At 39.2% G+C, this 25,943-nt stretch overlaps 1 protein-coding gene and 1 long non-coding RNA gene across 4 annotated transcripts in view; one reads left to right on the forward strand and one right to left on the reverse strand.

Annotated features, from left to right (window-relative positions):
* LOC113040009 (nuclear receptor subfamily 5 group A member 2-like) overlaps positions 1–25,943 on the forward strand; it is a 55,574-nt gene that overhangs the window by 26,118 nt on the left and 3,513 nt on the right. For all 3 annotated transcript variants that reach the window (XM_026198188.1, XM_026198187.1, XM_026198189.1), the window contains exons 5-6: positions 7,651–7,770; positions 11,439–11,586. In XM_026198188.1, the coding sequence (XP_026053973.1) occupies positions 7,651–7,770; positions 11,439–11,586 (268 nt within the window). The remainder of the gene's footprint in view (positions 1–7,650; positions 7,771–11,438; positions 11,587–25,943) is intronic.
* On the reverse strand, positions 10,309–23,967 carry LOC113040010 (uncharacterized). The gene is made up of 3 exons (XR_003275137.1): positions 22,282–23,967; positions 20,639–20,722; positions 10,309–10,924 (listed from the first exon to the last, which is right to left on the reverse strand). It is a non-coding gene; the product is annotated as an uncharacterized LOC113040010 (long non-coding RNA).

Consider the following 25,943-nt stretch of genomic DNA (forward strand, 5'->3'; position numbering starts at 1 on the left):
TATATATATATATATATATATATATATATATTAACTGTGTATATTTATTGGTATATATAAATACAAACACATGCATGTATATATTTAAGGCAAATATGTTATATTTATATATAATATAACTATAGAATTGTATATACATGTTAATATTTTTTCAAATATATACTGAATGTGTGTGTATTTATATATACACAATAAATAAACACAGTACACATACATATATTATGTAAACAAAAACTTTTATTTTGGATGCAATTGATAACGATTAATCATTTGACATCACTAATACTCACACACACACACACACACACACACACACACACACATATATATAAAGCATGTGATCAGCCATTGAAAACCCATATGGGTTGAGCACTAATTACAAGCAGCATTTATAGTCTCATTCATCTCTGTGATGTCCGGAGATGTTTGACATGTCCCACTAAACTCTGCTGAATGCCGACGTGTGTTGTTTTTATTGTGGGCTGACATGATGAGGGGCTGCTGAGGGCCTCCAATCAAACTCTGGGTGTTTCACAGGTCAAGAGTCACACTTGGGAGAGTGTTAATGCGTTCACCGTGGGAACTGATCAATCTCTGTTCCCCGTCTCAATCGATTGAACACCCCTCCTCCAGCCCCTGCATCACACAGTTGCTCGGTGTCCACTTGCTAGCCTTGGACAAGTCCCGAACCTGCTCACCTGCACACTAACACATGAATTATGTGCATCTGTTTACCCCCCCCCCCCCCCCCCCTCACAGAGACCCTCTGAGAAAGAATACCATGAGGTCTTCACAGATTTAGCTACTGCAAGGAATGCAAATGTTTTCCCAAAGATATTTTATGACATCTCAATTTACATCGCTGTCAGGCACACAGTGAAAGCCTACATAATCTATGTGTGCCATGGACACAACATCACTAGGACAAGATTACAACATGGATAGTTCGCATTGCTGAGAGTCTGTTTCTGCATCCAGCCTTTCTTAGACTGCTGCAACACACCACGCGCAACACATCTAAACATTTTGAGCACATTTGAATAATGTTGCACCTACAAATGTACACAGTTTTGAAAATACACATTTCAGATTTAAGTATTTAATTTACTCTCCCTCAAATCATTCCAAGCCCTTGTGATTTTCTTTCTTCCATTGAACACAAAATGAGACATTCTGTAGAATCTTAAGGCCCGTTCACACCAAGCACGATAACTATAAAGATAACGATAAAGATATAGTTCTAAAAATCATTCTCAATATTAAAGAATAGCGGAGTCCACACCACAACTATAACGATAAAGGCAAAGAGAAACGATATCGTTGGAATCACTTTCAGAACTTTTTTTTTTTTTTTTTTTTTTTTTTTTTTTGCTGATGAACGATAAAAACGTTGCCAACAAATCAGACTCAATCCTGCTGTAATGAGCTCGAGAATTTAAAGCAGCAGACACGCGGAGGCACGTCCGCTTAGAATACACAGACATCGTTCGCTGGTGTGGACGCTAATATCGTTATCTTTATAGTTATCGTTCTTGGTGTGAATGGGCCTTTAGCTGCGATTTTCCATAATAAAATAATTTTTTGGCCATTCGCCATAAATGTGGTGCATATGGCTATTGCTCTATATTACAAATCTTTTAAAGTCATATAATAGCTTTTCGTATTTAAAGTGCCCCATATGCATTTTTGAAAATGACCTTTCATGCAGCAACACAGTTCTAAGTGAATGAAAACATTCTGCACAGTTCTGCACAGTGTACAGTGTATAAAGTTATTGTCTCTCAAAAGAAAGACTTGACTCTGAATCATTGAAACTTGTTTTTAAAACGAATCCCAAGCCGTTTTATCTTGACGTTAACATAAAACATTAGCATATTGCCTGCTCAGACCTCGGAAAACTTGATTTTCAAGTCGGTCTGAATGAAAATTCTAATCTATTCTTTGCCACTAGGTGCCGCTTTTGGAGCGGCAAAAATGTCTGTTTCCCTGGTAACGCTGTAGACAAAGCAGCACTGCGCTCACAAACGCTGCTTTATCAGGCAGATTTGTGTCATGCAAAGGATGGTTTTCGGAAAATGAATCGCTGAGCAAATCGTTTGGGAGTCTTTAAGCAAATAATCTAAAATAATCTAAAATAGATGCATATGATAAGATACAATTAAAGTGTCAACCTGTTGTTGTGGACTCCCAAAACCAAAATATGAACCTTTCATAACCCATAGGGGCACTTTAAATATTTCATTTACTCTCCCTCATGTCGTTCCATGCCAATGTGATTTTCTTTCTTCAAAATTAGACATTCTGAAGAATCTTAGCTGCGATATCCCACCATGAAAGAGTTTTTGGGCCGTTCTCCATTGTGGGAAACACACTGAAAATAAATTGTGATTTACTAAAAATATTGCCCTCCACCACAAATTAAAATAAACAACGGTAGTTGTGGAGTTTATTAGGAAACTTTAGGACTATTAAAGCACTTTACATTTCCTTCTTGGATTCTTTCATTGTATAAAAAGCTCCTCTTAAAAACATCTTCTTTTGTGTTCGGCAAAAGAAAGACAGTCATACAGGTTTGGAACAGAGTGATACAGTTTTAAATCATAGGTTAACTGTATGTTTAAAACACAGCAGTTACTGGAATATGGTCAGCAATGTGTCCCGGTTATAGATCATTAATACACATTAGTACAAATTAAAACTCCTGCACTAGGCTCTATCCCCTATGAAGCAACATCGGACTCTAAAATAAGTCCGGAGAGAGAGTGAGATGCCAGGCAGCTCCCTCAGAGGAGCACGAATATGAAGCAATGCGGCCGCAGCGGCTGGTGGCCACCTGCTCAGTCCCAGCGTGCTTATCAGACCCCCGGCAGCAAGAGAGCAAGAGAGCAAACACAGGCCCTGCAATGACAAACAAGCCGGGAGATTTCCACAAGATCAGGGAAAAGCGAGGCCAAATAAACCAGGCCCTTCAGTCTCGAGCATCCAAAGCATGTCAAATCAGCTCCCACGGGACGGCAAAAGAGGAAGCCAGAATGTGACACCTCAGCATAAATAGTTAGCACTTCCTCTGGGGATTCGAGGACACTTCCATTATCTCCCATGAGTGTAACTGTACATTTATAGGTTTCCAAAAACTATTAGTGTTGATAAAGAGATGAGGCACTCAACTTATACCATTACCATTTTTGCTACGGATGTTAGTGATACCTAAAGATTATTATAAGAATAAAACAGGGACCTAACCATGAAAAAAGTCTTGTTTGGATTGGGCCAGTAAACAACCACCCAAAACACCTTAGCAGCACCTTAAAAACCTCTTCACGTAATGATCTATTTTGCTCTATTTTTCTTATATAAACTGCTGTAAAAAGTAAAATAAAATCACCAACAGAAGGGAAGCATCCAACATCAAATGCTATTTGTCAGCCTGGCAGAAAGGAAGTGCATGTAGCAGCGCGCGAACAGATGTCCACAGAAGACAACTCAAAGCTCGCCGCCTGACGGCACCATTGAAGTGCACTTCAAACCTCACCTGTAGTTTCACCGACCAGCACCGTTCATCCACATCCAACAGGTCAAAAGATTTCGGATGGGATTTATTTTCTTTCTACCCCTCGTATCTTTTTTTTTCTCTCGCTTCCTCGTGTTTATGCTAATGTGATTGTGGACCGCACACTCACGGCCTTCCTTTAGTTGTAAATAAATCATTCATCTCATTCTGTTCATTAATGGGCACTCAAGGAGATTCTATTAATCTGTTCATTAGGGCACTTCAAAAACAACAAGAAATACTTATTAAAAGCAGTTCCAGCTGCGTAAGCTCGTTACTCGCGCCTGAACAATGCTCCTGGCAGTCTACCAAAACCGTGTGGGATAAAGAAAAAAATAACGCTTGTATTTGGCGATTTGGAGTGTATTCTATTATCACCAATCAGCCCTATCAGGCAGTGATGAATAAGTATTTATTTTGGATATGCAACGAGACATTTGCTCATCATTTAGATTAAAAATGAAAAAAATAAAGATGTGCAAATAATCATGGTATACTCATTTGGCAATATCCTTAATACCGTTCAACGTGCCGTTGAGGCAGACAGGGTCTTAGGGTCTTTCTTTAGGAGCAGGACGGGGGCTCAGCAATTGATCGCTGCATTGATCTAGCAATGCCTGAATGACCGTAAAAAATTAAATTGGTTTCTTGGAGGATATGCATTTTTTATCATAAGAGAAAAAGTAAAAGCTCTGATTTTGAAAAATTTGGAAGCACAGCACATGAATAAATGCAAAATTCGGAGTTTCTTATATTTCCGAGGGATGCGAGAGGAGTTTGTGTATTGTGAGATTTCAGTGTAGGACAACAGATTTGATGTTTAATCGCTTGCTATTCGGTCAAACAAAAGCTCAGGAGAATTTACAATCTGTTGAGTTTATTCCTGTTATCCATGCAGGAAAAAAAACACTAATCACATCAACTGTATGACAGTGTAAAATATTCAAATATAGCATATTTTTCCAGGGTTGCTGGGGTGATATATACATATTATAATTTAAATACACATTAGCACAATGTATTTGTGTGTAAACTGTTTGTAAAAAAAAACAAAATAAAACTTTGATCTTGTGTTTCATGAATGATAAACACAAAAGTGTTCAAATGATACACTCAGAATAATCAAAATGATAAACCATCGATTGTCGAAATAAGCCTGAAATTGTCAAAATGATGAACCCAGAATTATCAAAATGATAAACCCAATCCTGAATGATAAACCAAAAGTTGTCAAAATGTTTTTATAATGTAAATGATAGATACTGTATTTTTAAACAGTGATGATATTTTCTTTGCAAATTGTTTATAAAATCATTCCTTCATAAATTGTCAAATTCAATAATACTTAAAAATAGCAAAAGTAATTTTACAAAACAAATGAATTCTACTCATTTCACACAAAAAAAAACATAAACAAAAAATGTCATATTAGATACCCATTGTGTATTTTAACAATAAAGGCACTTTAGTAAATAGTTCAAAACTTTTTTTCAAAAACTTTTTTTTTTCTTCAGTAAATTGTAATTTTTTTTTTAGTAAACAGTATTTAAAAATAGCAAAAGTAGTTTTACAATCAATTAACACAATTCATTATGCTCATGTTTGGATAATGATGGCAAAAAAAATTTAAACTTAAATATTTGAGTGTCAGTTGTGTAAATCATACTTTCTGTGTAAATTATAAAAACTTTGTGTCGTAAATTGTTGCATTCACATTTAGTTTTAAAAATAAATAAAATGAACACAGAAATTTACACAGAAATCTTTGTAGGTATTTGAGATTGTTTGAAAAAAAAGCATTGCTACATTTTTGCATTCAATTCCATGTTAAAATTTAGAAAAATATGTAATAACTAAACATTTTCTACAAATAGAAAGCGCGAATGCTGATCACAAGTCACTACCTCCAGTATTAGAGGACATTGCTTGCCTGTCGTAAGAGCACTTCAGAGCCGAGTTACTAATAGCTGTGACAGTGCAAAGGGAAGTGAGCTGACATGGAAACAGCGATGTCAGACGCACTTTAAAAGGTCAGAGATGCCTTCTCTGCCCATCTGACGTGTTTCTGGCAGCAGCCCCGGTATACAGTATCTTCCCCTGCTTTGACTCATGGCACCCTCATCCCTGTTTGATGACCTAAAAGTGCCAGGCATCAGAGGCTCATGTGGGGCATTCTGTCAAAAAACAAATTAAATGACAGGTTTCTTTGTAGAACGGGCATTTCTGGCTTGCATGATTTGAAACATGAGACGTGTGAACAATGCCAAATGCATATATTTGATTCTTGCAGCCCTAGTATTTCAAACCAGGAGATTTTATGAAATTAGGCCATACAGTATCGATTGTACAGTAAAAGAGTTGATATAAGTGATGCAATGATACCAAACAAGAAGAGATTTGATTGGTTTTCTGAGGCTTTTGCTTTGCCGGATTTGGAAATCCATTCTTCCAATTGATTTTGTAGCATTTGTTATGACTGTGAGAGCAGCACAAACACGAATCACAGGCAGTCAAAACAATCCGAACCAGATATCGATGGAGCCTCCCAAGATAGTAAGAGGCAGTACATTTACGTTATCTTTGCCTTGAGAAACCACAAGTATTATTTTCACGACTCGCTGTTCTCATGAGACTTCATAATCATTACATTTCTGTATTTTCATCACCCTTTTGTAAACTTTTCTCATGGGTGAACTGGGGATCAACATGTAGCCAAATAGTCAGACGGGGACTCGTTTTCACAAATTTTCCTCATTCTTGCCGACATTGGACTCAAAGAGCCCTTTTCACCTCTTGCGTTTAATAATTGACCAAGGGAGCCATGAGAACCCAAGAAGGGTGACAATGAATGCGTTGTTGAAGCCGTTTAACTCCTGTGTGAGAGAGTTTCAACGTGAGTGCACCTAACTGCGCAACGCTAAACACGCTACTTAATCACAAGGGATAAATGAAGCTGTATCGCTCGACAAACAGATTAATTAACAGCGGGTGAAAAACAGTCACATTTGGTGAAGTTCACACGAGAACGACCTCTTGCGACCCAAAGACCAATATTGATTCCTACTGGCTGTCCGGACTACTAACACACAGACACAAGTGTCGAAGGTTGAAATTACACTCGAATGACAAATGATTGAACACCAACTTTTGGGACTGAAACATCTAAAAAATAAATGCCATTTGTAAGCCATTTTGATTCCATAAAGTGGCATATTTGACATATTAAATGAACAACAGAGCTTGATGTTAAATTGATTTTATCCATCTGAGATTGATCGACTGTGAAATGTTGTTTCTACACTACTGGTGGAATTTATTTTTTTTTGTTCTTGAACGAAGTCTCTTATGCATACCAAGGCTTTGATTATATGATTAAAATACAGTAAAAACTGTAAATTTTGTGAAATGTTATTACAATTTAAAATAACGTTATTATAACTCTAAATATGCTAAAAAAAAAAAAAAGATTGATTCACATTAGGACAGTTGCTACAGGACAATACAATTTAACCAAAAAGGTTTGAAATCACTAAAAAATTTAATGAAAAAACAAAAACAAAAATGAAAATTGTCTCATTAATTACTCATCTTCTTGTCGTACCAAACATGTAAGACCTTCGGAACATAAATTAAGATATTTTTGATTAAATCCAAAAGCTTCATCATGCATCGATCATGTTCAAGGCCCCGAAATGTAGTAATGACATCGTTAAAATCATCAATATGACATCGGTGGTTCTACCGTAATTAAATGTGCATTTTTTTGCACAAAGAAAACTAAAATAACGACACTATTCAGTGAGGACAGTCTCCTCTATCACTATGTACCACGATGCATGCTCTATGATTTCATCAAAAACATCGTAATTTGTGTTCTGAAGATAAATGAAGGTCTTATGGGTTTAAAAATCAATGACAGAATTTTCATCTTTGGGTGAACTATCCCTTTAAACATTTTCAAAGATTATCCAGTTAATCAAGGCTAAATCTAAACCTGAACCATTCTGAACACGCCCACCTACTGTACTTGGAAAAAGTTATAATCTACCCAAATAACTACTTCTTACACATTACACTTACACATGTTGGTCTCTCCTCAGGTTGACGACCAAATGAAGCTTCTCCAGAACTGTTGGAGTGAACTCCTCATCCTGGACCACGTTTTCCGGCAGGTGATGCACGCCAAAGAGAGCTCCATCCTCCTGGTCACGGGGCAACAGGTGAGCGTCCGCTGCAGTCTCCTCCATGCCTCCCCGTAGATCTCATCAGGCTTTTTTGCCAGTGTGGATCAACATCCTTTAAAGTGCTATCGACTGCCCCGGCCACTCCATTAAAAATAGATTACGCTTAGGTATAAACTAATGTGGCCAGAATAATCAATTGTAGACTTCTTATCAAGTGCGTGGTGAACGAATAAATAAAATGCTTGGTTAAGCATGCACGAGTCATCGCGGTGAAGAAGGGATGAGAGACACAGAGAGACGGACAGGGAGGGAAAGCAGAAGATATGTATGATTTACCTCAGTCGTCTCTGAGGAACGTCGTTGGACGGACGCCTCAGGCTCAGCTGAAGTTTTCTGCACACGAGGACCTTTAATTCTGTCTTCTGCTCCAGCACATGCACACACACTTCCAGAAGATGTTTAAACTGCTTATAAATAAATATGCTTCTGTCCGCCTGTCAGTAAGGCTTGGTTTAAATTTTTAATTCTATGTTTTTCCCTCCATCCTCTCTCCTCAACAAAGTGATCTCTAACTGTAGTGACAGCTCAAACACAGGGACTCGTGGGCAGGAGAACTTTTCCAAAGAGTTCACAGCTTATCATAGGATTATGTATCAAAACAGAAGTGAATTACAGGTGATAAATTATATGATATAAGTTTTTTGTGGCCATGGCCTAGCGGTTAACACACGTGCTCTGGTAAATAATACAGCGAGCGATGTGAGTTCGAATCCAGCTCCTGACGTGATTTCCAACCAAGGCAACTAAAGGACAGAGAAAACCCAGATTACAGTAGACATCTTTATTGTCTCAAAAACATGGTTTCTAGACCGTTATGATATTAAATGATGAACAAACTCTCATGCTCTGGTAAATTATACAGCCATCAACACGAGTTCGAATCCGGCTCCTGACACAATTTCCATCAAGTCAACTAAAGGAAAAAGAAAACCCAAACTAAATATCTTCAATGTCTCAAAAACCTTTCAGTTGTTTCTTCAAGACAATAATGAGATAAAATGATGAATAAACTCGTATGCTCTGGAAAGTTATACCGCCATCAATGTGGGTTCGAATCTGGCTCCTGGTGTGATTTCCACCAAGTCAACTAAAGGACAGAGAAAAGACAAATTAAGCATATTTGATGCCTCAAAAGCATTTCTAAATTATATCTGAATTATATACTTTACAGCTCTTTACTTTTTCCTTTCATCATTTGAGACAGTAAAAAATCCACTTTAACAGCTTTTGTTGTCGAGTCTATTTGAGGTCAGAAATGTATTTGTTTGGTTAGTGTGAAAGTGGTTTCTAGCCTCCTGAGCCATGAAAGAGCAACCTCTGAGCAATAAAAATCTGAGAAAGTTCGTTAGATATCACATCTGGAGATCTGTGAGAGCTCACAGCGCTCGCTATCTTTGATTCGTCTGGATTGTGAGTGCTCTGCGTAGCGCGCCTCTATGTTTGATTAGCGAGGTCTGGCGGAGGGGTGGGGGAGGGGTGGAGGAGGGCCAGACCTTGTTTGCATATTTTGCCTAATGAACAGCTGGTGCTGAAAAAAAAAAGCCTTTGGGGAGAGAGAAAGCAAAGACTCAAACAGTTCATTACGTCCTATTATTCCAGAGCAGACTACTGACAGCCCGGCCACACAACACACTCGCGCATGAACATGGACTTATGCATAACAAACAAACTGCCAGTTATTAAAGCAATATTGTGATTCAGTAAATCAGAGTAGTTTAACTTCAGGCTGCTGTATAGTGCATGTGTTTGTGTGTGTGTGTGTGTGTGTGTGTGTGTGCATATAATATATATATATATATATATATATATATATATAAGTAGTTACTCCACAACACTGTCCGTGACTGTCAGCTGAACTGCCCCACCATCTCTCATCTTGTTTGAGGACGTGTCATTGTTTCTCCCCAGTGTTGGTATGGCAGCAAAGCACTGTGGGGTTCAGTCCTGAAGTGCTGCGACACATGACACTACATGGGCGGCTTTTCAATTTGTCACAGACCTACAGTACATCTCCCCCTCCACCCCGTCTTTTGCTGTATCTGTATGTCTGCCTCTCACACTGAAGGTCCCAGGCCTTTAGAAGAATCCAAATCATCATAATGATATTCATACAGGTCTCCGTATTTTGTCACGATCAAGCACTCACAATATTCATTCATTCATATTAATCCACAAGATATTCACAATGTTAGAATGAATTGGGGGATATTGCTACAAACAGTTCGCTACAAGTGCTGCTAAGTCATCATTATGGAACAAAAATGTCACAAATAACATTTGACAGACATTTTTTATATTTTTATGTATTTTTTTATTTTGTGGGTTTGTTCACTGGAATATAGTATTTTTTTAAATACTTATATTAATATAAATAGGCAACATTAAAAAAAATGTTTAGATTAGTATTAATGTTTGTTAAATATTGTCAGTATTTTGCATTATTATTTGTATTTTTTTTTAAGTGTAATCCCACTACTTTTACTTTAAGTGGTTACTAATGCTCGAAGCACATGGCCAGTTGGTCAAATCCCAGTTAATTGACAACTTCAGCAGCTTCATATGGGCTTCGAAGAGACCCACGAATACAGCCGGTGAGAAATGTGCAATTCTCCAACCAGGACTTTAAAAAATTCCACTCATCATATTTACACAATAAATAAATTCCAATCTGCCCGCGTTTTTAATTGCAAATCCAGCTCAGAGGGAGCTCTCCTTACGCTTAGGAGGCCCGCAGTCTACCTTATCCAGAAACCCTGGCGCAGTCAATTATGGTAATGAATTGTCAATAAATATAAAAATTTAATATGGCCTGCTTTCAGTGAGTGGCAGCTAAGGACTTGCCTCCAAGACAAATTTGCTGCTGCTGCAGATATTAAGTGCCCCTGAAAGGGGAGGAGAGGGCCACGGGGGTCCCGCGCAGGGTTCGGCCCGGTAGCCTGGGGGACCTCCAGGGGCCCCCGCTCACTCGCGCCTCTACAACCCCCACCACCCTCGTCTGGCGCGGGGCGCTGGGGTCCGAGGGTCTGGGCACCAGGGATGGAGAAACGTGCAGCTCTTCGCCGCTCAGTTTGATGCTGATTATCATTCAGACCTCGGCCCAGCGCACTGTCCCTGCTGTGCAGAGAGGAGCCTGGGAAAAAGAGAAAGGGAGCGAGGCATATAAAACATAGAGCTGCCAGAGCTGGTTACATGCTTATTTCAGACGGAGTGGAAAAACTCGAAAGGTGGTGCCAAGTGCCGTCTGTCTGATTGAACATTTAAACTGAAAGGACTCCGATTCAAAAAATACTGTAGAATTTCCAGTGAATAAGAAACAAGGCCTAAACTTTCCTAAAACATTCCTTTCAACTCTTGTTGTTCCAAAGCAAATATGAGCACATCATCTCAGAATAATCGTAGTGTTTCAGTTCCAAAAGTGAATACGCAAGTCAATAATTGCCCCAGATTGGTTTAAACAATGGCATGCGCTTGATCAACCAGTGGAATATGGGAAGAGTGTTCTTTCAGACCTCCAATTTCTTTTGCAGTCCTGCTCCTTGTACCTCTTTATACATGAGATCTCAAACCTTCAGAGATCTGGCATGTTGCTTGTGGTAATACTTTTATTGTCTGTGTGTGTAAACTCTCTCGCCCTTTCTCTTCAGGTGGATTACGCCCTAATTGCCTCCCAAGCCGGTGCCACACTCAACAACCTCCTGAGTCACGCGCAGGAGCTGGTGAGCAAACTACGATCCCTCCAGCTGGACCAGAGGGAGTTTGTCTGCCTCAAGTTCCTGGTGCTGTTCAGCTTGGGTGAGTACAGAGAAAGGGGTGGAGGGGTGGAGAGAAGCGGGCATCATCCAAATCTCACTTGCTCGCTCCCAAGGTTCCTGCTGGACCTTGAGATAAGCCACAAGACCGCATTCACTTCCCCCTGTACGATAAGACCATCATTATGAATGCCACCGTCTCTCCTTTACTGGTAATGCCAGAATAGTTCAGACAAAGCTGTCATTCTCAGAAAATCATGTAGCTCCAAGATCTCATTTACTCTTCGTCAGTCTTCATACAGTACCTCACTAAATCAATATGCATATTTCAGGAACAGTCTATGAACAAAGTGCCATTTCAGTGTTATCAAAAGACCAAATCATATTTCCTTGGGAAATTTTCTTCCAAATAGAAATGGAAGTAGACGCCACTGTTACTTTTTTAAAGTTGTGGTTTAAAGAGTGCAGCCAAAAACTGTTTCCAGATATTTGGAATTTCCTTAATTCAATTCAAATTTCCAAAATTCAAAGTTCTGATGTGCACGTCAACCTGCCATGTTCTATTCTCTGCGTTTCTGAGTGAATTACTCAGTCATATGAATATATGGTTCCAATTTTTTATGTTTCATCTAGCAAATTTAATGCGATGTCATAAAATTAGCATAAAATATGTGAATGAAAACTTAGTTAATGACTGTTTACAAGACATACACTAATCAATGACATCCGAAGCTAGTGGTCTTGACCTGCCATGTTTGAATCATGACAGATTTTTTTATTTTTGGTTGAATTCATTATTATTATTATTATTATTTATTTAATAAAATAAATGTAAATACAAAAAAATGAATTTTAAACAGAAAACATTAGATTAGTGCATTTAAGTGCTACTTAAGCTACACAAGTTCTAGCTATACTTCCAACTTGGAAACTTACAAAACCAAGGTTGCATTTTTTTTCTCTATTGGAGTTAAGAAAATCAGGAGGTCATTTGCTCCTAGAGATTTGGGTGCCGAGTGCATTCAGTTTTGCTTTTAGCTATCAGTAACGATCGGAGGTTCCATTGCTTACAGGTCAAGGTAGCTCTTGTAGCCGATTCACAAAAGCTGCAGGTCTCCACCATTAAAGAAACAGCATCAAAAAACAGGACTGGCCGTCTGTTTGGCCCCATAAGATCATGGAATATTAATGCCGACCATCCGCTTCTGCATCATCACATGATTGTTCCGTCCTGTGGTTCCGGAAAAGAGAATATGATGTGTGTAGGGTGTAGGTGCTTTGATCCCATCCATTCCGTTTGCTGCGTCCCTGAACTAACTGAAACTACGAAGCAGGACATAAGCCTTTATGTCCAGCTCCCCTGTCGCACCTTGAGAAGGTTCCTCACATCTTCCTTAGACCAAAGACCAGTTTCGAAAAACTCCAGACCTCTCAACCTTGCTGTGTTTATGTTGAACGCCTTTGAGTAGCGTAGGTTTTTTGGTTGAAGTTTGGGGGGAATCTGATGTAAATAATTTGGCGGAAACATCATCCATAATAAAACTCTCACCTGAGGGGAGTGTAGCGCCCCAGGCACTGACCCGTTCTAGAAGCTTGCCCCATCCATGCTGTGTGCCAGTCCCAGAGAGACCAAGAGACTAAGAGAACTAAGCTTGGAGATCAAAGGTGGCTCCGATTAATAGTATCCTGTGAGTGAAGGGCGGCGGGGGGCTCTGTGTACATACAAGTGCACGGATGCGAAAAACACTTTCAAACACTGCCAGTTGCTATTGAGAAGCCAGTCAGAGGTTAATTAAATGAAGCATGAAAATCCCATGGTGCTTTATGAAAACTATTTGAATTATGGAAACTTATCTTCTGTCTTGTCTCGACCTGCTGCTTGTTCTTCAACCATTTTTGAATGGGCAACTTTAGCTACACCGGTCCTTATTAAACTTCTCGCAAGTGCATTCATAATTAAGGTGCGTTCCTGCATTACAGCAAATGTTTGCGCCATTAAACTACACGTTTTATGATTAAAGAGTCAAAACAAAAACTTAGCAAAAATGTACATAAAATGTTGTGTTAGGACCAGTGTAACAGCCGTTGTCATGATACTACAATTTCATACCAAACATTATTTATGACGTCTGTCTTTTCTGAATGAATCCTAAAACAGAATCAGTTATCAGGTAAATGTGCTGGTAAACCCAAGGCCACACAAACACAAGGTCAACATTTGGAGGCCAACTGGACATTAAAACATCAAATCCAGTGCATCAGCCCTCTTACACTCGTTAAATGCAGTGTCTCCGTATTGCATTTACAAATGAAGCCTGTTAACGGAAATCAAAATCACATTTACCCACGCTGTTCCACTCCCCACCGTTTTAAGTTAGTGTCTGTTCGCTCTCAACACAGCCAAACCATCGCAATTTGTCACTGTCAGGGGAGCCCAAGGGGGCTCTTTGTAAAGCTAAGTGTCGATAAAGAGGAGGAGAGACATGACTTGACCTGGGAGCAGTCACTTGTCTCCTCGATGCCTCCGGCTTGTCGAGAGGACCGATGGCAGTCAGCTGATCACTTCTCACGCTTTTCCACCAGCCGAAGCGTCTCTATCTTTCCCGTTGTCAGTCTCAGTGTGTTGAATAAGTGCTTTGGCTCTAGCAGGAGCTGAAGGCTTTATCAATGGTTAAATAATTACGACCAAGACATTGATTTCCTCAACAGCAAGGAAGGCGCTGAAGGGTGAACAATGTTCTTGTGGAGTTTAAAGGGGGTAGAAACGATTAAAGTGGACATTTCTGAGAAGATGCCAAAATTTCAGTTGGAGCCGCCTCTGTGATTGTCTCGACCCTCCATAGACACCTCAAGAACGTCTTGAGACACGTTTTACTAACTGTTTTTGACTAGAAATGCCATGCTAAAATGGTGGTAGCCCCTGAAAAATGGTTAGACATTGATTGAAACAGACTGATGAACTCTAGCAGTCAACCAAGGTCATAGGACAGATTTAGGTCAAAAAGAGAGAAGGGTTACCAAAACAAGAGAGAAATTTCTGTCATTCTTTACTTGCCTTCACGTTGTTCGAAACTTTTTTGACTTTCTTTATTCTGCAGAACACAAAAGAGGATATTGCACAAAATGAAAGCCAGTAGGGTCCCAGGTTGATGTTTTGGACGCCATTCACTTTTATTGTATGGATGATTAAAACGTTCCTCAAAATATAGTGTTTTGTGGTCACAAAAGAAAGAAAGTCACGTTGGAAGAAAGTGAGAATATGAATAAGATTTTGGGTGGACGAACAGTATTAATCTTTTACCAGTTCTATTGATTCAGACTTTTTAAAATAACTTATATAAAGTAGTATATAAAGTAGTTTAACTTAAACTAACTTTTACTAACTTCGTATAATAAAATGTAGACAGTCAACAAGTACCACTGCATAGCAATTTTTGTCCAACATTTTTGGACAAAATCCATTAATTTCAATAGGAATCCACGCAATCAGAAATTGAACATAAGGATAAAAGATTTCTCAAATTCTGATTTCGCTAATTTTGAAAGTGACTTCTGTGCTTTGTCCATTTCGACACTATTGACAATGGACCTTTTTTTAACCATGTGTGCCTTAAATGCCATTAACGTTATATATTAAACAAATGTAACCAAAATATGCAAACCATCCTTGTCGATTTTTAATCAGCTATTTTTAAATTAAAATTATCTACATAATTCGCATTTCTACACCTCCTCGTTATCATCAAAATGTAGAGGACACTGGTATAAAAAATGTTCTGCTCATGGCATCAACACTTGACTATGAGACTGGATGCATCTCAAGTCCCCGAGGCTTGGCTGTGGGGTCTCTTCCAAACACCTCTGAACAACACTGCATATAGTCACGGCACACAGCAGTTTCCCCTTTACTCTCGCTTTAAAGGAGCAAAAAAAGCAGTTCCCACATAGGTAAGCTCTAATTAAGCCGGCCCATCTTGTTTCCTTGATCTGAATCGATATGTCTACCCTTGTGCGAAGAGAGGGGAGATCAGTAATGCATGCGCAAAGGCTCATAACAGGTGCAAATATTCATTTCCTGAAACAGACCAAATAATTTGGAAGTCGGTTGGGATTGATTAACATTCGAGGGCTGGGACGGTTCAATATTTACGCCTTGGAGACCCCCAGCCCGGGCCAAATAATGGTGCATAAAACTGCAGCTATGTCTTAATTAAATGCAAGATAATAGGGGCAGGTTTTTCTTGTGAGCCAAGCAGTTTGGCACTGACGGGTTGTAAGTCATGTGGAAGATGTGAGGCCCAGCTCTAATCAATACACATATAAAGCAAGCGCATGTGTGTGCGGACACCCTTTGAAAACACATTGATGTGGCGATGCACATGTAGGAATTTATTTGCCGTGATTTGTGACAATGCGCGGCAGCTCTTCCCCGCTCGCTCAACGCGCTCGCTTCTTGTTGTCACCAAACACGCTCATTTAGATTTCGCTCAAAAGTGCAAAACCTTCCAATCAGCCCTGAGTGCTCTGATATTTTACAAATCTTGTGGAGAGGAGGAAGTGGGCCCGTGCAATGACCCTAATATTTAAGGGTTATTTCTTTTGCCCGCTGTCCTTTCATTCCACGAGACAGAAATCAAAAGCCTCACTTCTGGCACTTGAAACGGCAACCTCATTAGGAGCCTTAAGAGGCTTTCAGACTTTATCAGGTTTTAAAAGCCGCTGATATCTGTGGACACGGCGCAATGCAGCAGCAGGTTCATGCTTTTAAAGGGGAGTGAAAGGATGGCACTTTACCTTTAGCCCCACTAGCTTTTGTCATGCATTCAAGTCAGTTTGCCGAAATTCCAGCCATTCCGCTTCAATGTGTCGTGGCAGCAATTAGCTTTTATATCTTTGCTCTTTGTTCTTTATCTTTTACTACACATTACTTTATGATTAACTTTAAATTGCAAACAACTTTAAGTGTGATTGGCGATCGTTAGCCATTAGCGGCGTTATCTGAATGTCTACAAATGCTTTAGATAAGTAACGCAGGCAAGATTCTACATCTATGGAATTACTCTTGATAAGGCGAGACGAACTCGGTGTATTACCCTTGACAGATAGAGGTTTTGTTTTGTGATTTTAGCAATATACTTGAAGCTCAATTGTGTAGTCTAATTTTGACCCAAATCACTGGCAATGAAATATTATCAGACCAAGACTTTATAATCCACAGTTTCCGCTTTATGGATTGCACAGTCGAATCTGGCACTAAAAAAAACCCATCTCAGGTGAACCACGCATCCGTGAACTGTTTGTAAAAGTTTTCCCCCACGTTCAAAAAGCACAGACCGGCTGGAGTTGCCTTCGACAAAAGCTGTGGATGAAGTGATTGAGAATACACTGAGCTATAGCTACTTGTTTTCCTTCTCCATCTCACAACTCTTGCCTCTGTCCCGTCGGATTCCTCTCTTCCTCTACCTCTGCCAGAGCCTTATTACAAGCTGTCAGTTTATTGTAAAACATTAGGAAAGCAGAGGGACACTTGCTGTAACTGTCTTATCGATCTGGGGGATAGATTCTGTGATTTAACGCCCAAGCCTCCCATATTTCCACATTTTCAGCCTCCTATTAAAGCCTCTGCTTTCCTTTAGCTATTGATGTATCAACATTAACTGTTACAAGCAACTACAGAAAATCAATGACCAACTTTTATTACCGGCTGCATAACACGCTAGCTGGCTCACGCCCCGGTACTTAGCAGGCAAACCGGTCCCGAAACATGCCCTGCTCATGTCAGGTGTTTCTTAAGTGATATCTGCACTGGAAATATCAATCATACGAGCTCCATCTCCTTTCTGCCTGTTTGTGCAGATACTTGCCCCAGAACTGAGCGCTTGGGTGCCATTTCTATGATACCTGGCCTGCGATGCTACAAGATTCACCGCTAACAGCAACTATCAATATCCGTAATGTTCCGGACTTCTGCATTCGATTCGGTAGCCGCACCTTTAGCGATCATTCGCAGCTTTAACTAGTAATACACATATTCATTTCCAAGTATAATGAGCTTGTGCGCTATAAAATAATAATAGCTCGCTGCTTCTGTCTATCACTTGAATCGAAAGGGATGCATTTGAAAAGGAACGGCGTGGCAAAAACAGATCACCCTTAAAGATTTATGAGACCTGTGGTCCTGCCGGGACAAACATATACAGGCTTTGTTTTTCCGATCAATGGGCTGAAGTTCATTATTCACTCTCACCGTGCTTTGCGTTTTTGTGCATTGTAAAGGGGCCTTGTTGTTGTTGCATGTGCATATCTGAGGTTTTTCTCCCGTTTCTTCTTTCTTACGTGACTTGAGGTCTCACTAGCTGGTCTACGGGTGCAGCGCTACCTCATTCCATGCCAATTAAATTCTGCAATTTTTCTTAGCCTGCGAAGAGAGCCCGCTAGCCCAGGACCTTCAGTCCAGCGGGGGAGACGCGAGCTGCCGTGGATGTGATAGGATGGATCTATTGATCAGGGAGCCGCCAGGTCTTATTTAAACATTGCACACAAACACTGATAAGGGCATTACACAAGCTCTAACATAAACTCCCCCTGTCATTTTTCAATCGATTTCATAGAAAGAGTTCTGTGCAATGGACATCTTTAAAAGTGACCCAGTCACAGCAGAAGAAAAACACTCAGCCCCCAACAGTACTCGGGTCAAACATACTCCACACAGCTGAGCAGACCTGCCCCTTGAAGACAGTACTGTCTGAATGATTTGTAAGCTGTTTGTGTACAAATAAATATTTTATATTTATGTGTTTTTTTTTTTTATAATTCTATCATTTTCAGTTTTCAGATCTCATATTGTAGGTATTGTCAATGGCATACAATTATAAAAAGGCAAATATATATTTATATTAAATATATATAAAACAATTAAATATGTATATTTATAATGAAAAATATCAATAATAAACATTAATAATACTGTACAATATACATTGAATTATATTGTACCTTAAAAAGGTTTTTGCCCCCTTCATGTTTTGAAAAGAGTAAGAAAGAGACTGCGCAAAAACAAGAACACAAAGGCTCGTCTCACATTTGGCCCAAAAATATCTTGATTATGCCCAAAACTTTTGGGCAAATATTCTGTGGACTGATGCAACAAAAGTTGAACTTTTTGTAATGTGTGTCCCATTACATGTGGCATAAAACCAACACAGCATTTCATAAAAAGACCATCATAGCAACAGTCAAACATGGTGGTGGTTGTGTGATGGTCTGGGTCTGATTTGCAGCTTCAGGACCTGGACGACTTGCTATAATTGATGAAAACATGAATTCTGCGCTCTATCGGAAAATCCTAGGAATGTCCGGCCATCAGTTTGTGACCTCTAGCTGAAGCACACATGGGTCCTGCAGCAGGACAGTGATCCCAAACACACCAGAAAGTCCACCTCTGAATGGCTGAAGAAAAACTAAATGAAGGTTCTGTAGTGGCCAAGTCAAAGTCTGGACATCCGATTGAGATGCTGTGGCATGACCTTAAAGTCCATTCATGCTCGTAAAACCCCTCCAATCTGGCTGAATTAAAACAATTCTGCAAAGAAGAGTGGGCCAAATCTCCTACATAGCGATGTGAAAGACTGCTTGAATGCAGTTGATGCTGAAAAGTGTGCCACAACCAGTTATTAGATTTAGGGGGCAATTACTTTATCACAGAGGGCCAGGCAGGTTTGGAGTTTTCTTCCCCCTGCATTTTGTACTTACTCAGGTTATCTTTGTTTAGTATTAAAATTAGTTTGATGATCTGAATCATTCAAGTGTGAAAAGAAAAAAGAACTTAACTAATTTTACCATCAGCGTATGTATATATATATATTCAAGTTCAATTAATCAATATATCAATAAATAAAAATATATAATGCCAATGTATAAATAATGTATAAAAATATTTTATCTCAAATTGTAATACATAATTTATAATGCATAATATAAAAAAAATACAAAAAAGTAATAATAATAATAATGCCTAGCTGACTGTACATTCTTTTTAAATTAAAAATTATAGTTATGTAGTATACATTTGAATTGTGTGTAAATATATATACTGCTGTCTTATACCTATATATATATACGTGTGTGTGTGTCGTGTTTAATGAGCTGCCAGTTCTTTTCCTGTTATTTCACATATTTATTTTTGACAGTGTTTTCACACACACACACACACACACACACACACACACACACACACACACACACACACACACACATATATATATATATATATATATATATATATATATATATATATAAAATATTGATTTATTTATATATTAAACAACAGAATGCCACAACTGACCAATTATAACAATGTAATTAGAGAATCGTTGAGTATTATAATAAATATACTTCATTATAAAGCAGTACTTCATTACATGTACAAGCTAAGTACACCAAATAAACTTACTTTTATATTTAAAAAAGTATTCTAATTATAAAATCTTTCTCACCGATACTTCGAGAGAGCAGCTAAGCCCTAAAACCGTCCCCTGTAACCCGAGTCTGCTGTTAAACGTGATGGCACAAATGAGCCGACAGGTGCTGCGACCATGTCTCTTGTTCCCCTTTTCATCCACCTCTCCTTCCTCCCCCCATCATTGTATTTAAAGCAACAAAGCCGAGGAATGTCTGCACCGCCTTCTTGGAAAAAATGCCCCATCATCAGTCTTCCTGTAACATAAACCTGTGCAGATAGCATGGAGCTGGACGGGTGTCACACTACAGGGACAATTATAGAATTGAGAATTCATCTAAACATTGTCTCACTTGGGGGCGAAGGTTTAACAAGAACTGCAGGAGAGACGTGAGGTCACTAAGAGATGTGGGCAAGGGCCATGTGTTGTCCGTCAACAGTGGGAATGCTGGGAAGTGTGGCCGAATGGGGAGTTGTCTATTCCTGGTGTTTTCCATGCTTGGAGACCGTCTTGTCCGACTATTATGTGTCTGGTTGCTATTCTTATGACAGTATGGACAATGTGATTGAGGACAGGAAATGATGGAGAGGAGGAGGGGCTTAACAAGTTAGAGCATGTTTAGGGTGATGGAGTTACCTTCATATGTTTGTGCCATTCATCTAGATTTGTTACTCTTCACGTTCAGCTTCAGATTTATGCTCTACCATGGCTTTAGTTGGCCTAAAAGAAAAAGAGACAGTAAAATAAGTAGTTTGTGCAAAAACTTGCTATTGTGCTGCTTAAAGCATTGCTGAGACTGCAACACATATATAAAAAATTATATATATTTTATTTTATAATATTTTACATATTTGCAAAACAAAATCACTATATATATATATATATATATATATATGGATTTTAAAAAATAGCCATTATTATTATTTCTTAATATTTTTTATATATATAAAATGCATTACAAGATTAGAAATGTATTTTTCTTGCTTCAATTTTGTAGTGTATTTTGGCATTTGCAGGACCATATTAAATATTTCCTATGTCTACAACATACATGCAGCATATATTCTGCAAATATTTTGGTGTGATAAAATCTTTTTTCTTTTATGAGAACGAAATCATTCATCATCAAGCAGTTGTCTGAGCAATATGGGAACTTAAAATGTGCTTGATTTTATGTATTTAATCTCTGAGTGCTTCACGTCTTGTGATATTTTATTACTTTCATCCTTCTTGCTAGCAGTTAAGCTAAAGCTCCACAAATTACCTTGCTTTGACAGGAAGCTTACAAACACATCATGTAACATTACCCTCGAGGTAAAGGAGACTGCATCTTCTAAGTGCAATGAATTAAACCAGAATTTACACTCACATCTGTCAAAACACAGAAGCAGCTTTAGCATGCATGTGAGAGAAAGACCATAACTGAGAAAAAACACCATCGTTTGGGTCAACACATGCAAGATTAGATGGCTACTTATTTATCTAAAGCAAACACTGTGATGGTCAAACATGAATATAAAAAATGGGAAAAAGTGGTCATATAAAAGGAGGAAAATTCATGCTATGGGTTAACTGTCCTTCACTCAGGAAATATACATCCCCAGGCACTGTGTTGAATTATTAATTCAAATTTGTCCAAAAAAGAAGGTGGGGGGTGGTGGGGGGGCTTAGAAGGGGAAAGGAGAGAGATATTGATAGAGGCTTGGCTTTAATGACCTCATTAGGTGTGTGGTTTCCACTAAGGGCAGGATCTGGACTGCAGGTGGAGTTTTTGGGGGGGGATACTTGACCCTTGAATGATTTTCTGTCACTTTATGATAAACAAGAAGAGCTCAACGCGCCTCCCCATTTCTGCACATGCAATCAGCTGGCACGAAAACGTGTTGAATGCAAATATAAAGATGCTCAGAGACGATCGTGATAAGATAAACATGGACAGGAAGGAGTCTTAGAAACCCGTTTGGCTGTTCAGAAATGACCTGCCTCTCAAAATTATGCTTTTCCAGACACTTTTTTTACAAAAATGAGATGCATAGATATGTAGACAGACAGACAGATAGATAGATAGATAGATAGATAGATAGATAGATAGATAGATAGATAGATAGATAGATAGATAGACTCAGCTAACTCTTGATAAAGAGTTTCATTTATTAGCATCCAAACACAGAGAGTTTTATCATGATCATTATCGTGGGTTCAGCCCACACCCTGAACCTGCGAGCTCCTGACAGTGATTGCGCCAAAAGATAAGCAGATGTAAATATATTTTCCCTTACCTTAAGAGCAGGCAGAGTGCCTTTCAGCTAGCATTTGTAACAAGAAACGTTTGCCCCAGCTTCTCGTGTTTATTTCATCACACCTAAGGCGTTTTATACCCTCCCTCCCCGCGTCAAGTGCGCAGCATCTAAACCATCCTTGGGCGACCGGGACGTCTCTTCTACCTGCTCAGCGCCGCTATGACGGGCCTACATTTGACTTAATATATCCCCAACTGTACCAGTCCTGTTTAATTCCCTTTCATAGCAGTCAGAGGTGACCAGGGATGAGCAGATTGAGCCCTCCACGTCCCTCCTGGCTTTACGTGGCTTAGTCAGGAAGAAGAAACAAGCGATGAGCTCATTGATATGCAATGTTAAAGAGAATAAAGTTTAGATGGATCACCGTTGCGACTGATTTTTTTCAGCCAAAAGCTCTCAGAATTTCTCCAAACCACCTAAACAGAAGTAAAACGCACTGAGTAAATATTATCACCAGTGACTAGGTGGACATTGGCCACAAGCAGAGCTTCAGGGGCCGGATTAGATGAAAAACGGGTGTTTGGAGGTCAGCGGAGTTCATGCACCACCCCACTTCCTGATTGGTGCAAACCTGGAAGAAGTTAATGATGAATAAAGATGAAATTTTGCCATGTTTGACTGACTATATGATTATAGCACGCTGTAAAGTCAAAGGTAGGGAGATGTTTTGCTATCTGAAACTCTTTGTACATGGTCATAAACTTTAGCAAATACACAATACTGTCTGGAATTGCCCTGCTTTTAAACAATATTTGTTTCTGATTAGCTTCCAACAGGAAGTCATTCATTATACTGACATCAGCCTTCTAGAAATGTCAATGGTTTCATCATTTGCCTTTCAAATGTGGTATTATGATTTAATTGCACATTGACTAAACTATTAGTGGTGAAATTCCATATCCTTGTATATCTTTATATGCAATATGCATTCTAACAAATTGTAATCAATATGCCATTAATGTAGTGAGTTGATGTACAAGTTTATGTATGGCGAATGCGGTCTTGCTATATTTGTGCATCCATGTCTGTGTACAAATGAACCTCACAAGGGCTTTGGGGGGTTGCCAGCATGAATTTCTCGTGGAATGGTCTTTTTTTCACTTAAAAAATCCTTTCTAATTAAAAAGCATCCCAGCATATCACAAGGCGAGGGGTGGTGCTGGGGGTGTCTGCGAGTGTATTTGTGGGGTCGTCTAGCATGAGCGCTAGTCAAATGGACAATGTATTCCTCAGGACCTAAGGGTTTAGAGGCAGGCTACATCCCAGCCCTAGTGCACACTAAGGCTGTTTCATGAAAAAAAAAAAAGAAGAGAAAAAGTTGATAATTAGTCCCACAGTGGCTAAATGTTGAGATAGAAAATAAGAGTGCTTACCATGCGATGCTTGAACCTGAATGGATAACTGCTGCTTGTACATTTTTGTTGTTTTTTTTTGGTATCTGTCAGCAGGGCATGATTAAGCGTTTCTTGTTGTGGATAAATTAAGCAAACACGTTAATTCTCTCCTCACAACCTGTATCTCTTGCTTGTGCCGGAAGAGATCAAGCCATTGTCATCGATCAGTTGACTCTATTAACCCCTCCCTGCGCTTTGGTTTTTCATGTTCAAACGCAGCCCCACAATAATTAGACTTTTTTTTAGACTAATTGGACTTTTTTGGGCAGATACAGACAGACAGACAGACAGACAGACAGACAGACAGACAGACAGACAGACAGATAGATAGATAGATAGATAGATAGATAGATAGATAGATAGATAGATAGATAGATAGATAGATAGATAGACAGATAGATAGACAGACAGATAGACAGATATAATTCCCTTTCACACTGCGATTTTGTAAAATACACAGGAAATGTGTCCCAGCAATTGTTCCCTTGATTTTGCCCCTTTCACACTGCCAGTGATAACCCGGAATATGTGGGTGCTTTCAGACACAACCCGTAAAGGTCCCGTAAAGACACGTGACGTGATGTGTAATGTACGAGTCGAAAACGTTAGGCACATTAACTTTCACTTAAAATGGTGAATGATCTCAGCTTTAGCGTGGATAGTGAGGAACTAACTTATCTCTGCTTCATTACAGTTTGCACATATATTTTAGTCGCGAACGTTGATCTTCCTTCAAAACAGCCAGTAAAAGAGTTGTGCGATAACGTGCATCATCACTACGACACGGCATTAGATTTGGCTTTTATTCACACAGAGCACGTCCCGGGACTGAACCCTGCAATGTTACTAGGTCCCCGACCCGGGTTCAATGCCGGAATCAATCCCGGGACGAGTTTGCGTTCACACAGAAGGCAATCCGCCAATGTTCCGGCAATTTTCCGGGACCAACGTGCAGTCTGAAAGGGGCTATAGATAGACAGACTCAGACAGACAGACAGATATAGATAAACAGACTCAGACAGACAGACAGACATATATAGATAGACAGACTCAGACAGACAGACAGATATAGATAGACAGATTCAGACAGACAGACAGACAGATATAGATAGACAGACTCAGACAGATATAGATAGACAGACTAAGACAGACAGACAGATTCAGACAGACAGACAGATATAGATAGACAGACTCAGACAGACAGACAGATATAGATAGACAGACTCAGACAGACAGACAGATTCAGACAGACAGACAGACAGATATAGATAAACAGACTCAGACAGACAGACAGATATAGATAGACAGACTCAGACAGACAGACAGATATAGATAAACAGACTCAGACAGACAGACAGACAGATATAGATAAACAGACTCAGACAGACAGACAGATATAGATAAACAGACTCAGACAGACAGACAGATATAGATAGACAGACTCAGACAGACAGACAGATATAGATAGACAGACTCAGACAGACAGACAGACAGATATAGATAGACAGACTCAGACAGACAGATATAGATAGACAGACTCAGACAGATATAGATAAACAGACACAGATAGACAGACTCAGACAGAAGACAGATATAGATAGAGAGACTCAGACAGACAGACAGATATAGATAGACAGACTCAGACAGACAGACAGATATAGATAGATAGACAGATTCAAACAGAAGACAGATATAGATAGACAGACTCAGACAGACAGACAGATATAGATAGACAGATTCAAACAGACAGACAGATATAGATAGACAGACTCAGACAGACAGATATAGATAGACAGACTCAGACAGACAGACAGATATAGATAGACAGACTCAGACAGACAGACATAGATAGACAGACTCAGACGGACAGACAGATATAGATAGACAGACTCAGACAGACAGACATAGATAGACAGACTCAGACGGACAGACAGATATAGATAGACAGATTCAAACAGAAGACAGATATAGATAGACAGACTCAGACAGACAGACAGATATAGATAGATTCAAACAGACAGACAGATATAGATAGACAGACTCAGACAGACAGATATAGATAGACAGACTCAGACAGACAGATATAGATAGACAGATTCAAACAAAAGACAGATATAGATAGACAGACTCAGACAGACAGACAGATATAGATAGACAGATTCAAACAGACAGACAGATATAGATAGACAGACTCAGACAGACAGACAGATATAGATAGACAGACTCAGACAGACAGACAGATATAGA

Source organism: Carassius auratus, chromosome 22 (assembly GCF_003368295.1).
Source record: "Carassius auratus strain Wakin chromosome 22, ASM336829v1, whole genome shotgun sequence".
In the NCBI taxonomy this organism is placed as follows: domain Eukaryota; kingdom Metazoa; phylum Chordata; class Actinopteri; order Cypriniformes; family Cyprinidae; genus Carassius; species Carassius auratus.